This window comes from Dermacentor andersoni, chromosome 3, assembly GCF_023375885.2.
Source record: "Dermacentor andersoni chromosome 3, qqDerAnde1_hic_scaffold, whole genome shotgun sequence".
Taxonomy (NCBI): Eukaryota; Metazoa; Arthropoda; class Arachnida; order Ixodida; family Ixodidae; genus Dermacentor; species Dermacentor andersoni.
In genome coordinates this window covers 227,245,456-227,261,317 of record NC_092816.1, presented here as the reverse complement: position 1 = coordinate 227,261,317, position 15,862 = coordinate 227,245,456, and the positions used below count along the sequence as shown (strand labels likewise).

Genomic DNA, 15,862 nt, shown 5'->3' with positions numbered 1-15,862 from the left:
CTTGAGATTGCGGGAACATCGCGAGAGCTTCGTGAGGAGAAGCGCACTTGCGGGGTTGGGATGCGATGGGAGACGCGCACTTGCAGGGGTGGGGTATGGTGGAAGAAACGCACTTGCTGGGGCGCAGCTCAGCACGGAGTTTGATACATCGTTATGCCGGTGAACTGGAGTTCTATATATGCGAACAATAGCGCTATACTTTTGCATGGGATTCCCAAGGGGATTTTTCAACTGTTCGACATAGGCAATAATTCGATATAGCCGGGTTCGATATATCCGGGATCGACTATATATATATATAGTAGGAAATTCGCGATTGTATCCAAGTATCTTAAGATACAAATGGGAAGTATTGTATCGGATACAATAATTGCGGCAGCATCTTGTATCTGTATCTTAAATGCTTGTTGCCCAACTATATTGTATTGCATCATGATACAACTGCCAAGTATCCTTGCCCAGCCCTGATAGAGACCCACAGGGGCAGACATAGCTCACCAGCAAGCGAAACAGCTTTCCACAGGCACCACATGAGAGCAGGGCAGGGTTCCGGCGAGGCTGGGCCTGAACCTGCTGAATCGGCTTGGGTGCATGGCTGTCGCAGTGCTCCTTGAAATCAACCAAGGTGCGGAACTGCTGCTGGCACAGCTTGCAGCACAGCTCCCCTTGCACCGCATGCAGGCGCACATGGTAGCGGAGCTCATCCCTGCGGCAGGACCCCCTTCCACTTGAGGCATGCACACCACTCGTTCACCGAAAAAATGTTAAATTCTGGAGTCTTGTGTGCCACAGTCTCATTATGAGGCACGCCACCCAAGATTCTTTAATGTGCATTTAAATCTAAGTACATACAAGTGCTCTTGCATTTCACTCCGATGGCTGCCACATCCAGGATTGAACCCCCAACCTTGTGCTCAGCAGTGTAATGCCACAGATACCACATGGCAGGTCACCTTATTGTGCATTGAGAAACATAAAATAAACAAAACAGAACAAAGAAGACGCACCAAAAGACACGAGACTTGAGAGACATCAAGCAGTACCTTTGTTCGGCATGTTTCGTGCCATTCATTTTGCACTGACAATTAACCAGTAGAACTGCTTTGAAAGCTTTCATGACCTTTCCTTTTTGAATTGTTTATACATTGACTTACACTCCTAAATCTGCATGCAGACCATGTTTGCAATTCAGTACAATCAAAATGATGAATAAGCATAGGACAGTGATGACTTTCAACTGTAGCTTCATAGTAGATTAATAACAGCTGTGTTTCTTGCATATACAGTAAAACGTCGTTATAATGAAATGGGATATAACGAAGCAATTGTGATTCCCCTTGAAATTCCAACAAATGCTCATGTATTCAAAACCTCATTTTAACAAATAAAGGTTCCTCAAAATGGGCATAGCAAACCTTTTTTTAGAGTGCAGCTCTTTCGAGGGGATTTCAGCAGATCTCGATGATCTGCTGCTGCCCAAGCCGAAATGCATAGCCGCCATTCGCCAATGCGTGTACCCCTTCCCCCTCTCCTCTCCTCCTTAGCAGCAACCGCATGAGTGCACACGGTGGTGTTTTCCGGTTGCCAAAGCGCCGGCTCAGTATTAGCGGATCACGGTGCACACTTCCCAAGCTGAAACGCAAAGCCACCATATAATCCACCTTCAGTTTACTCGCTAGCAGCGTCAGCAGCATCAGTCAGTTGCTGCCATCTCTTCGCCGCGCAACGTTCCTACGCGCTGCCTCCCGCAACCTCCCAATAAGCGAGGCAGCTGCGCCAAGCTACGCTCCATTTGCGGTAGCTGGTGCAAAATGTTCCGCACCGGACGGATTGTCCGAGGCTCACAGACAGTTTATATAACACAATCTGTCTGCCTATATAGGTAAGTAGTTTATTCACAGCCAGTTCTTTCTGAGCCATTAGCGAGGCAACCGGTGGAATCTCTCGTCTGCCGTGGCTGCTAAATGAGCTGCCCGAGCAGAGGCCCAGCGCCGTCACCGCCAGAATCCAGAGGTGCACTATGCCGAACCAGGCATTGATGCAGCAAGTCTAGCATATATCCATCTATTTCTCCAACCACAAAGCTACCTTCATGACAATCAAGAACTGGGAGTGGAGTGTTTCTTGAAGAAGTGAAGAATAAGAAGTTGTAACTGTACATACTTGTCTTGCTCGAATTATTTGCCTCAATATATAGAAAAGCTGAAACAGCTGAATAGCTGCGCTCAAATTTCGCATTAGGAAGTAACATAATCATCGGCAATTTCTTTTTTCCACAACAAGCATTTAATGACCATTTTGGTACCCGTCAGGCCAATGTTTTATAGAGCACGAAGTTCACGTCTCCTGTGCGCATCTCCTGGCCTCCCCATTCCTGTGGAACTGGTGGACCCACCCGCTCTTCCACTGCGTGCGTGGGGCGGCGCCGACTGCAGTTTTGTTGTTGCTTTTCGTTGCCTCCATGCGCATCAACGATATCAGTATTTGTATCGGTTTGTTTGTGCGAGTTCCCGCCACGAGAAAGGATATGGATGACAGCAAACGGGAGCGCAAAATGATATCAATCGAGTAGAAGGTGGCTGTGCTAAAAGTCGTCGAGTCCGGTGTGAAGAAGAAAAGTGACCGAAGATTTCGGCATAGCGTTGAGCATGCTTTCGATGATTTTGAGCAGAAAAGAAGCTGTAACCAGTGCTGTCGCCTGTGGCGTAAAAGGCGACAGAAAGAAGCTGCGAGACCCCGCTTTCGAAGCTGTAGAGAAGGCGGTCTTCAAGTGGTTTTTGGATGCAAAAGCAAGCGGCACTCTTGTGAGTGGGGCACTGTTGCACTGCAAAGCGAGGGACTTCGCGTGCATCATGGAACACAACAATTTTGCGGCAAGTGTCAGCTGGCTGCAGCGTTTCAAGGAGTGCCACAACATCGTCGGCAGGGCTGTCAGCGGAGAAGCGCAGTCTGTCAACCACGAAGCTGCAGCGGCGTGGATGGAGACAAACGTTGGACAGCTGCTAGAAAAATACAGTGCCAAGGATTTGTTCAAAGCAGATGAGACAGCGCTGTTCTATCAGATGCTGCCTCAAAAAGCCTTGGCCCTCAAAGATGACCACTGCCAGGGCAGTAAGCAGAGAAAGGTCCACGTAAGCATGTTGCTTTGTGCCAACATGGATGGGTCAGAAAAGGTGCCGGCCCTAGTGGTCAGCAAAAGTGCGTCACCACGATGCTTCAAAGGCCAACAAAAGCTCTAAGTGAGTTATGTGTCCAACCGTAAGGCTTGTATGACGAGATAAATTTTCACGCAATAGCTGCGGGAGTGGGACGGGCGGCTGGGCAAGCTGAACCGGAAGATATGCCTCGTACTGGACGACTGCACGGCCCACCACACTGCCGCTGTGCTCAAAAACATCGAGTTGTGCTTCTTGCCGCAAAATTGCACTGAAGTTGTGTAACCCCTTGACCAAGGAGTGATCATGAACTTTAACTCGGGCTACTGCAAGCATGTAATCAACCGGATTCTGCTCAATATGAGCATGAAGCGTGCTGCAACCTATTCGGTGCCACGTGCGCCTCTCCGCGCATGCGTCGATGGTCCCTCTTTCCTTCTTTCTCTCTTTTCTCTTCTATATATATTTCCGAGCTGGAAATAAAGCGTCGTCTTTTTGCTCTGCGAATCGGCCTGGATTTCATCGCGTAGCTGCCGGCCTTTGGCCGGTAGAACGTAACAGTGGCGATGAGGATTCTGCTGCAGCAAGGAAGCCAAGCAGAAGGAGCCCACCACCGACCATGGCACACAGGCTACCGGAATTTGAAGACGAAAAAGATAAGTGGCAGGTGTTGTGACTTCGACGGGGCGGCCGAACGAAAGGGTTACGGCATGAGGCCTAAACGGCCGGGGCGCGCAGCGCCGCAAGAAAGAGCCGAACTGCTTCAGTCGGGGACCAGACGAAGAAATGCTCTTTTATTTCTCCGAGGGGAAGCAGGAAGGCAACTTACAGCGTTTGGCGCTGAGTGGCGCCCTGATGTAAAGACCCAAAACCGAAACTAGAAGTTAACACAGGATACCACGTCACCTCTCCCTTGAAAGAAAAAATGCTCTACTCACTCTCCTCGCAACGAAAGTAAGTCACGAGTCAAAGAACACATGTTAGCACTGTAACATACATGATAGTGATGACATCTTTACGCAATAGAAATTGATATCTGTGGCTTCCCCATTAAAAAAACGCACATGAACACTGAATATGAGTTATTGCACTCCAGTTCTGCAGTTCCAGTACCCGTCTTGGGAGGACGATGAGATGCAGCCTTGCACACACAGATAACACATAGAAAATTCACAAAGTACAGAAGTATACAGTAACAAACATCTGTGTGCCCCCTGGGACAGCACTCGTGAGTGGCTCATTCGCCCTGAGCCTGACTCGAGACAGTCTCTGTGGCTGTCGTGGATTTGGCATTGTGCGTAAAAGCACTTTACACTCCATAGTCCCCCCGTAAGAATGGTAACGACTTTAATGTTAAAAACTTTTTGGCATGAAAGACCAATTAGTATGGCGGTCAGCATCGTAGTAATGATGTGCGTACTGCACGATTACGCTACAAGAAGCGTAATGTATCCTCTATACCAGTAGTAACTGGAAGAAAAGGTGGGAGACAATCGTCAAGGGACGGGTAGTCACTGGAGTGACTCTTTTCAGTGAATTTTCCAAGAAAATCCTGTACTGCAGGGCATTTCACAAGTTTGGATGCATTCCATCGTTTGCCATTTTCAAGCATGAAAGTATTGCGACCTACCCTACGAGATCTTAAATGGTCCCGAGTATTTAGGATCGGACTTTCTCGAGTTACGTACTCGGACAAGATCTCCTGGACGAAATTGAGGGCATTTTGATGCACGACGACGGTCCACGTACGTCTTAACACTTTTGGCGTAAGAGCCGAATTCGCATGCAATCATCTCCTTAATAGTCTGGAAGCTATACTCGGTATCCTGATCCCAGACAAAGGGTTGTCCTTGCTTTAGCAGTTTCCTAAGCGGCTCTACCAATTCAGCGTACTGGGGGATCAGTTTAGCGTAGTATCGCGTGGCACTGAGAAATGAATGCAGCGACTTCTTGTCAGTTGGCTGCGGTGCCTCAACAACTGACTGAACTTTGTTTTTCAGGGGCGAAATACCGTTTGCAGCGCAGACTTACTCACGGAGAACCCGAGGTTGAGGACGCAGTTTCGCCGAGACTGGTTGCATTGAAGCTCGAAGATGAACGTCGTGGATGAAGTCCTTTACAAGTCCCGAGTACGGCTGGGTGAACTCCAAGGGAGCGTTATGCGGAAGAGACGGAAACTGAACGCTTCGGTCAGCTGGAACTCCTGACACTTGTTGGCATGTAGCGAAATCAAGCTGCGTACGAGCAGGTGACTGTCAATGATTTCGGTTCCTCGAACGGCAAACCGAAGCGAAATGTCCTACTTTTCCGCACGCACAGCAGGAAACGTGCTTTGCTGGACAGCCTGGATCAGAGGCGATGTGGTGCGGTGAACCACATCGGTAGCAATGGCCCACGATGTCTCGACTGGCTTCGCGGAGTGCGGGCCGCGCGCCATGTTGGCCGGCCTCCCCAGGTCGCGACTTTCCGCCATGCCGCCGAGCGCCATCTTGAAGCCGCCGGGTCGAGGGAGAAGGGGGGCGGGGACCGCCAGGAGATGGCTGGCGACGCCATCTTGGCGTTGCGTCGAGACGCGCTGAATAGACGAGCTGCTGAAGACTTGTGAACTTGTGAACAAGTTCCTTGTGAACTTGTTGTACAGTTCGTCCGATTTCCTGGGCCTTCTTGAGCGTGAGGGACGCTCCTTCGTATAGTAGCCATTCTCGTACTCTTTTTGATGCGACGCCTTGGAGGATTTGGTCGCGAAGGGACTCGTCATGCCAAGTGCCGAACGCACAAGCAGGCGCTAGCCTTTGTAGCGCGGTGACGAAGACCTGGAAGGTTTCCCCAGGTAGTTGCTTTCTGTCTCGGAAGATAATGCGGTGCACCAGGGGATTGGTGCATTCTTCGTAGTGCTGGTCGAAGATGCGGAGAATGCCTTCGAACGTAGTACGCGTCTGGTTCGTTTGCGACGCGAGGTCGTAGTAGAGATGCTGCCCCTCGAAGCCTAAGTTGCTCAGTAAAATGGCTTTCTTCCTCTCGTCTTGTAGTGCCTCGCCTCCGGTTGCCTCGAGAAACGTGCAAAAGTACCGTTTCCATGTGAGCCACGGTACCGCAGGAGTACCGGGTAGCACCAGGAAAGGCGGCATGTGGGGTACGAACGCCATGCCGGGCACCGAAAACAAAGGTAGAGGAGTTGCGGCTGACAGAGGAGACATAGTTGCGGCGTCTTGCATGCCGGTAGCAGGAGGAGGCGCAGAAGCAATACGGCAAGGGCACGTAGGAAGCAGAGTAATGGTTTACCTCGTCGCCAGTTTGTTGTGGCTTCGACGGGGCGGCCGGACGAAAGGGTTACGGCATGAGGCCTAAACGGCCGGGGCGCGCAGCGCCGCAAGAAAGAGCCGAACTGCTTCAGTCGGGGACCAGACGAAGAAATGCTCTTTTATTTCTCCGAGGGGAAGCAGGAAGGCAACTTACAGCGTTTGGCGCTGAGTGGCGCCCTGATGTAAAGACCCAAAACCGAAACTAGAAGTTAACACAGGATACCACAGCAGGCGTACCTAGTCAAGGTTGAAGCCTATTTCAAAGCGAATGATGTGAAGGACGATGCTAAGCAAAGGGCCCTGCTGGTAGCTGCGCTTGGAACAAGGACAATAGAAATTTTGAACGGAAAGGTAGCCCCGCGAAAGCCTAATGCCCTGACCTACAAAGAAGTTGTGCAGACGTTAAACAGATACTACAACCCTGTACCGAATGAAATTTCTGAAAGTTTCAAGTTCTTCCATCGCTGCCAGCAAGAAGGGGAATCTGTACATGCATTCATAGTGGCAATACGGCACATGGCACACAACTGCAATTTTGGAACTATGCTGGACAGAATAATAAGGGACTGTATTGCGTGCGGCGTCAGATCCAAGAATCTGCAGAAGCAGCTGCTAGCGAAGAAAGATCTGAATCTTGAAGAAGCCGAGGCTCTTGCCCTTGCCGCAGAGAGCGCTGAACGCGATTCGCAAGGTATTGTTACGGACCAAGAACAAGCAAGATTGCTAAAGCTCTCTGGTCAATACGAATCGCGCGCAAAGTCGCAAGGCATGCAACAATGCAAATGTTGCGGTAAGCGTGGTCACAAGGCCAATGCTTGTCGACTAATCAAGCGCAAATGTTACAAGTGTGCACGGCCAGGGCATTTAGCGAGAATGTGTGCGGCAAATGAAACAAGCAAAATGCTAGCAGTAACTGCTCAGGCGACGGAAACCGAAGAGAGTGATAGCAGCACGTCACAAATCTGGTCCTTGACCACCACGCGCTCTCTCATACTGCCCATCAGGAAATCGTTTGCGTGGAATGGCATCGAAATAATGATGGACATCGATACTGGCTCCCCTGTTTGTGTCATTCCCAAGAGCATTTACAAATTGCACTCTCACCGATGGCCGCAGCTACAAAAGGCGGAAGTACAGCTTTCATGCTATGTTGGAAAGTTGCCGCTTCTGGGTGCACTGACAATGCCAGTTTCTTATGAAGGTACAACAGTGCAGTGCAGTCTGACAGTTTTAGACTGCAATGGCCCCAGTCTATGCGGTCGGGACCTGCTGAAAAAATTAACAGACGAACGCATTCAGGTGCTGAGCGTGTATTCGACAGCTCCTGTGCCAAAACAAGCCTTGGAGGACGTGCCGACGCTGCTCCAGCAACACTCCGACCTTTTCACTGAAGGCGCTGGTCTTGTGAAAGGCCCGACTGCAGATCAAGGCCGGAGCAAACCCCAAGTTCTTCAAGGCAAGGAAAATTCCTTTTGCACTTCGTGATAAAGTGTCTAAGGAGCTTGACAGATTAGTCTCAGGTGGTATAATATCTCCAGTCGCTCATTCCGAATGGGCAACGCCCATCGTGCCAGTTTTGAAGAAGGACGGAACAGTGCCATTTGCGGGGACTTCAAGGTTACACTAAAGCCTGTGTGCGATGTTGAGCAGTACCCCTTGCCTGTCATAGACTATATTTTTGCAAACCTGTGTGGAGGAAAAAAATTCAGTATTTTAGACCTTCGCGATGCTTACAATCAGGTCGAGCTAGATGAAGACTCGCGGAAATTAGCAGTGATAAACACACAAAAGGGGCTCTTTTGCTACAACAGGTTACCATTTGGCATCACATCAGCTCCAGCGATATTCCAACGGAAAACTCAATCTGTGCTGCAAGGGCTAAAAGGGACCCAGGCTTATCTAGACGACGTCCCGATAGCCGAGAGCAGCAATGCTGAAAACGTAAACCTGCAAGCTGCGCTACAGCGTTTCCGCGAGAACGGTATCAAGCTTCGTTCCGACAAGTGCAAGTTTGGTGAACAATCAGTGACATATCTTGGCCATCGTATCGATGCTGAAGGGCTACACCCACTCGAGAAGCACGTGGATGCAATCAGGCTAGCCCCGTCACCGTGAAATGTTGCTGAGTTGCGATCCTTTGTGGGAATGGTTACATTTTACATTAAGTTTTTGCCAAATCTTTCCACTATACTTTCACCCTTGTACAGCCTTCTCGAAAAAGGTGCAAAATGGGTTTGGCACGAAAAAGAAGACGCGGCATTTCAGAAGGCCAAGGATGCTTTGTGATCAGCCCCAGTGCTAACGTACTTTAATCCGCAGCTGGAGTTGATGTTGGAATGCGACGTGTCACCTTACGGTGTCGGTGCTGCCCTTTTCCATCGAATAAATGGTGAAGACAGGCCAATTGGTTTCCGATCACGAACGCTCACCTCAGCAGAGAGAAAATACTCCCAAATTGAGCGCGAGGCTTTAGCCCTGGTATTTGGTGTGACACGGTTCCGCGATTACCTGTTGGGACGGGAGTTCACGCTTGTAACGGACCACCACCCCTTGTTGGGCCTTCTCAGACAGGATCGTCAAACTTCTGTCATGGCTGCCGCCCGAATTGGGCGCTGGGCGCTTTTGCTCGGGGCATACCAGTACAAGCTGATCTGTAAACCTGGCAAACAGATGCTAATTTCTGACGCTCTAAGCCGTTTGCCTCAATCGCTGCAGGAGCCGCTAGCGGAAACCGAAGATCTGTCGGAAATGGTGCTTAGCATAGACGAATGGAACCAGTCAGCGGTTTCCCACCAAGAGATTCAAGCACTCGCAGCAGCTGACGGTTTTTTGCAAACGATATGCAGGTACGTGACTGAAGGGTGGCCCTCCGTCGTAGAAGATGACAGCAGAGAAATGGCGGGATTCTGGAAAAGACGACACGAGTTGTCTGTAGAGAGGGGGCTGTTATACTGGGGCCATCGTGTGGTGATACCAAGTGAGGCGCGTGAGAAACTGTTGAAGATGCTGCACGAGTCTCATCAGGGGACGTCTACCATGAAGACAAGGGCAAGGGCTAGATTTTAGTGGCCAGGTCTAGATCGAGACATTTGTAGAATGGTCTCAGACTGTCGAAGCTGCGTGCAGGCTCTGCCCATGCCACCTGCACGGAACCCCGTTAGCTGGCCGGTTTCGCAAGAGAGGTGGTCACGGCTGCATGCCGACTACGCAGGGCCCATTGCAAACAAGATGTTGTTGGTAATCGTCGACGCACACAGCCATTGGATAGAAGCCATTCCAGTATCTCGAGCAACCGCTAATACAACTGCCGATTGCATGCGAACTTTATTTAGCAGGTTTGGATTGCCCCGCACCATAGTTACGGATAACGGTACGCCCTTTACCGGTTCAGAGTTTGCTGTATTTGTGCATAAAAATGGAATCGAGCATATTCGCACCCCGCCTTTCACCCTCAAAGCAATGGTCTCGCCGAACGGGCCGTCAGAACTATCAAGGAGGGCTTGAAGAGAATGCCTGGTGTGGAGTTGGAAACTGCTTTGGCTAGAATTCTTTGTAACTACCGAAATTCGCAACAGGCTTCAGGGTTTTCACCGTCTGAACTTCTTCTTGGGTATCGTTTGCGTACAAGACTTGATATGTGTCTTCCTCCCAGGAGCCACGAAAAGCCCAAGAATCCAGCGGCTGATTCTGCCAGTTGGTACTTCGCCCCTGGAGATGCCGTCTATGTGCGCAACTACGGCATAGGAGAAAAGTGGACACAAGGCAAAGTAAAATCAACGAGTGGTGTCACTATGGCTACCGAGGACGGTGTCGATCGATGCCATGTCGACCAGATCCGGAAACGTTCATCAGACACAGACGGAAGCATAGAAATATCAAGTCCCGAGGAATCGCCTCCGACGACCTTAGGGGCACTGAAAAACGAGGCTCAAGACCCTCCCGAATGGCCTGTTCCTGACCTTCGTCGTTCCACAAGAACCAGAAAGCCAGTGGAGCGCTACGGCTACTAGGGAAAAGGAATGCTGCAGATAACCTATTCGGAGCCGCGTGTGCCTCTCCGCGCATGCGTCGATGGTCCCTCTTTCCTTCTTTCTCTCTTTTCTCTTCTATATATATTTCCAAGCTGGAAATAAAGCGTCGTCTTTTTGCTCTGCGAATCGGCCTGGATTTCATTGCGTAGCTGCCGGCCTTTGGCCGGTAGAACGTAACAAAGCGCGAGTCCACGATCGACTTGTACATGGCAATTGTGATGCCTAGATGGCTGTGCAGGCAAGCATGATCACCAATTGCTTCTGGCATGCCTCCTTTAGCATCAGCAGCGGCGGTTACAGCGAAGATCTCGGTCCTGCCGCCAATGAGGGTGCCGCGGGCGACCAAGCCCTAACGTTGTGGGATCCTCTCCTTGACCCTGGCGTTTTGCCCGACTGCGACACCTTCTACACATACGTCAGCGCCGATGCTGATGTGGTGACAACGGAAGAGCTAACGGAGGCGGAAATTGTGCACGCAGTAACGGGGGTGCCTAATGATGACAGTGAAGAATGTGTCGATGACAGCCTGGAGCCTAATATTGACGAACCCGACGTAGTGACACCTGCACAAGCACTGGATGTGGCAGACCTGCTGCGCTACTTTGGCGCTCACGATGACGGCGAAGATAGACTCGAAATAGTGGCTGCAGCTGAAGAAGCCATCATTCACCTGAAGAAGAGGCAGAAAAATCTATCAAGGATTTTTTTCTGTGAAGTGAGCCGCCACCTGGCATGCTGTTAATCAATCAGTGATGAGCCGTTTGGCGTGAATAAGGTAGCAATTCCTTGCTGTCTTTTTTTTTTTTGCTTGTTTTTTTCTGTGCAGTGGCCGTTTTCTTTTTCGCGTGGTGGGTTGCTATGAGATTTGGTGATGAGTACATCCTCTCTTGCTTGCTAATTGTGCATAGAAATGGATAGTGGCCATAACAAACTAATGGTTATAATAAAAGTAATTATGACCCCCCCCCCTTCAACTTCGTTATAATGAGGTTTTACTGTACTGATGAAATTGTTTGCTTTTGGCAGAACGCACGCAGAACTGCACTATCGCTAGTACACATGTGATTGTCGTTGGTCTCTTTGGTGTCACCTCTATCACCCATGCATCACCAGCTGCAGGGCGGTGGAAACACCAGGGCTTAAGCACATCTGTCAGTACTGTTTGGCGTTAAAACAGGTGTCGGCAAGCACATTTTTTGTGCGCATTACTGTTTTGCAGTGAGGACAAAGAAAACACCCGAGGCAGGTATAGTCACTGTGTGGTCACAATAGCTGACTTTCTTTTGCTAAAGACAAGTGCCCATCAATGGAGCTGGCAATGAAAGTGACGAAATTTACATGATAAAAAAACCAGAGGTAGGCACCAAACTGTGTTTTACAGTTTTTTAAACAAAAACCCAGTTAGCACTCGTGTGTGTCCATGAAAAATACTTTTTCTTCATAATCGCAGTATATATACACCAAATGGCTCGAATCAGCACTTTGTGGAAGAAAATTGTGAGCACTGTACCATGCCAAGTAAGCTGCAAAGAAATATGCAAGAAAATGTGTGTGGCTCACGCTGAACTGGCTGAGTAGTTGCACACCATGCACAGTGGGACGGAGGGGTCGGCAGCTTCTCCTGGAAACAAGCAGCAGACAAGAAAATAGTACACCCCGTGGAAAGGCGGTGCCAAATTCATGAAAGGAAAACGTATGTGAAAGTGACACGAAGCTACAGTATTGAAACTTTTTTTCCCAAGAAACCCACACGACTTTCCTTTGTAGCACAGTGCTAGTCTTGGGAAGAAACAATTTTTCACTTCCACAAAGCAGCAGGTGAGCTCATGAAGCCCCAACTCACATTAACCAAATTCGAATAAGCTTTATAGATGCACAGCTGCAATATCACTTTTTGCCACCTCGAGAAACAGACCAAATTCCTTTTAAGGGGAGATTGATGTGAAATACTAAATCAGACCAGACTAACAAATTACTGTTCCCAGACTCTAGTATTTGACTTTAAATGAGCAATCTGAAAGACTGCTTTGGATTCACTTAATGCATCAAGGACCGAGTGAGTGTGTAGTCCACATCTTGCTATTGCTAAACACTTTACTTATGTAACAGAACAAGTGACCAGGCCAACAAGGCAGCCATCACTCATTAATAATGTAGGTAAAAAGCCCCATGCTTCTTAGTCTTTAGAAGCACCTTCCTCACTTCTTCATCCTCCGCTAGGTTACACTTCCCCCTTGAAGATGAAAAGTGTGGGGCTCTTTAGCAACAGTAATAAAGAGTGATGGCCACCTTGTTGACCTGGTCACTTGTTGTGTTGCAACTTACACTAAGGCAAATCATTCAACGGTAAGCACAAGGCTGTCCAAACCAAAACAAGCGCGTGCTTTGGCCAGTGCCAGCCCTGTGGTCTGCGTCTTTGTTTTTCAATCTTGCCACTAGCACCAGCACCAGTGGGTCATGTCTTCCTCATCCCTACGCATATTTGCGCAGTCTGCAAGAGAATGCTAGCACCTTGCAAGGTGCTGACAGAACCTGTTTTTTCTTTCTTTCTTTCCTTTTTGCTACTAAACTGTGCATCAAAAGCACAAGAACAGTAGACGCACATGCTGGCTCTATGCCTGCATTATGGTGATGATTGCTGTGGTAATGGTCACCCCATCAGCACATGGTTGTGCTTGCAAAGACGACATGCTCCACTACAATACATGAAGAAGGGGTGATGATGCACTAATGCAAGGTGTCTAGCAAGTTGACGTTTTCAAATTTCCTGAGCTTTCCAGGTTTTCCCTGAGTGCCTTTTCAAAATTCTATGAGTGACACAGAACTTTGTTTCATGTCAAGACGGGCTGACACCATGTCGCCCGTTGCTGTCACTCTCTATGTAGGCATGTGAAAAAATAAAAATGGCTTAATACAGTTTGAATAGCAAGGAGTAATGTTTATTTTATTCAATATAGAAAACTGAAGGGAGGGGTAGTAAAATGCACGGTTAATAAAATATGTTCAAAAAAGAAATGGTGACGCCCATTGCAAATCGAGTCAAACATATTCAAATACGAATAAAAAGAGATGCATACGGAAGCAAATATTTTCAAAAATGAGCTATTTCCATCAACTGATAGCAAGCTCGTTAGTATTGGGCCCGAACTTTGTCACAAGTGAGATTCTCTCAGCAGCTGAAAATCAACCTCAACTGTTCGAACTCTCAGCCCATGCACAACGCCTCAGTGTTGTGTTTCACTGCTTTAAAGAGTTTATTTTAGTTTAGATGGGGGTCACCTGCACCTCGGCATCAGCCAACACTTTCCTTTTTAAGTTCAAGCTCCTTCAAAGAAGAGGCAGCACAGTTAATTTCCTGATCATTCCTCAATGCGACGGTAATTTCTCTTCTCGTCCTCTTTGTGCCGTGCATTTGCCCCACGGACCATTTGAAGCATCTTCTTGATCAGTTGTATGTCAACGTCCGATTTTTTGGACTCCCTAGGGGCCGCTAAAGCTTCCGAAAAATCGGGCAGTCCGAAAAAATGAATGCATGTCTTTTACTGCCCTTAAAGGGCCCCTCGCCAGGTCTCGTCATTTTGAGCTGACAAGCGCAGAGCATACAATGCGCGCCAACGATCATGTTTGCAAAGAATTACATTGCTACGCGCCTCAAAAAGGCCTGAAATTTCAATCCGAACACCATTTCCCTCTTCACTCGTGGTGAATCCACCTGGAGAGGGACAGTGATGTAGTCAGGCTCCTGCGCCTACATAATCGTGTCCACAGTGTGGCATCGCTCGTGGTAACACGTGACTTCGAGAATTATTCAAGACAACATCTGTTATCTGTGCGATCTTTTGCTTGAATTGACGAATTAAAGTTTAGAGAAATAATAAAACACAAATACGGAATGTCTGCGCATATTTTTACTTTGCACCGATGCAAGAGAGATGTACTTCCGCTTCGTCTGCTTGTTCCCACGGTCGTGCGGTCACGTGCGCAGGTACCAAAACTATGCCATTTTCTACCGCGTTCCGGCATGTGATCACGCTCTGCGATCTGCTTGTTCTCCCTCAGTATTCGTGTAGCACTGAATTATAGTGCTAATCACACTTCCTTGTGCAAAGCACGCAAAATCGTGCACTGCATGAAAGAGACAATAGCTCGCGTGGGGTTCAGTCAGCAGAAATGCGTAGCGAAGGAAAAAATAAAGCAAGGAGAAAAAAAAATGAAGGCGAAGTGAAATGTGACGTATGCGTCACGCAATTCTCGAGGTCTGTTATGGGAGAACACAGGACAGGAATCTCGCTTGCGAAGGCTAGAAGGGGCGAGTGGAGTAGCGTCTTGCTTGGCAGTGGAGCCCGCCTGCTGAAATCATGGGTTCACAGCACTGAAATATTCCTATCTCAGGCTATTAATAAACCGATTTGAAAAATTTTTGTGGCAGAATGCTCACTAGGGGACACGTAACAACTTACATCATATAACCGAAATTTGCTATGGGACCTAGTGATGGGCCCTTTAAGGACTCAAATCACTGCAGGCACGTCCGAAAAAGCTCTGAATGCCTGCCAGTACACTTATTATGCATGTCGGTGCTCGTACTGTGATAGGAGATGGCAGGTGCATGCGTGTATAATTAGAGAATCTGTACTACGTCCTATGACAATTGCCCCTTCCCACGCTTGTTAAGATTCACCGCAATACTTCACATATGCTTCAGTGCATAACATTTCTGTACTGAGGCAAAGCTGCCTTTTGGGAACTGGCATTATGCAACACGCCGTGCTTTCTAAGTTTCGAAGCCAATAGCGAGGATTACAGAGGCGGAGTTGGTGCCATTGCTGACAGCGGTGAATTCTTTCAATCAAAAACATGGCACCGAACGGCAAGTACCTTAATAGCGAACATCGAAAGTAGGCTTCATGCTGCCGTGGTGGTGGTGGCAGCTGCCAGCAGATCTGCGTGCGAGAGCGCCGCTCTGAGGCGGCGAGATAATCAAACCGGTGCTGTTGGCTTTGATTATTGCCATTTCGAACCTGTGGTCACGGCAAAAAGTACAGAAAATTGAACGACGAAGGGTTCTTGCGTCCGAAATTTAAGACTTCTTATACATTGAGTCGATGGGGTACGTGGCGCTGCGAAACCGTCTGCATTATCGGGCACGTCCCAAAAAGCGGGCATCCGAAAATTGGTCGTTGACTGTACACTGGCAACTCCTCCAATCAATGACACGGTATCAAAGACAACTTGTTACGATTCCTCTCTTTTACTTGAGCCAGCCTTAGAACGACTTTAGTCCGCTTTCAATAAAATGACAGCTAATTTTCCCTAATGGAAGCAAAATTCCCTGAGTTTTCCCTGAATATTTCCAGACTATTCAAAATCCCTG

General features: G+C 48.6%; 1 protein-coding gene across 7 annotated transcripts in view; it reads right to left on the bottom strand.

The window, feature by feature from the left end:
• LOC126536175 (uncharacterized) overlaps nt 1–15,862 on the bottom strand; it is a 181,389-nt gene that overhangs the window by 91,968 nt on the left and 73,559 nt on the right. For all 7 annotated transcript variants that reach the window (XM_072287426.1, XM_072287427.1, XM_072287428.1 and 4 more), the window contains 2 exons: nt 12,049–12,109; nt 499–706 (listed from right to left, as the gene is read on the bottom strand). In XM_072287426.1, the coding sequence (XP_072143527.1) occupies nt 499–706; nt 12,049–12,109 (269 nt within the window). The remainder of the gene's footprint in view (nt 1–498; nt 707–12,048; nt 12,110–15,862) is intronic.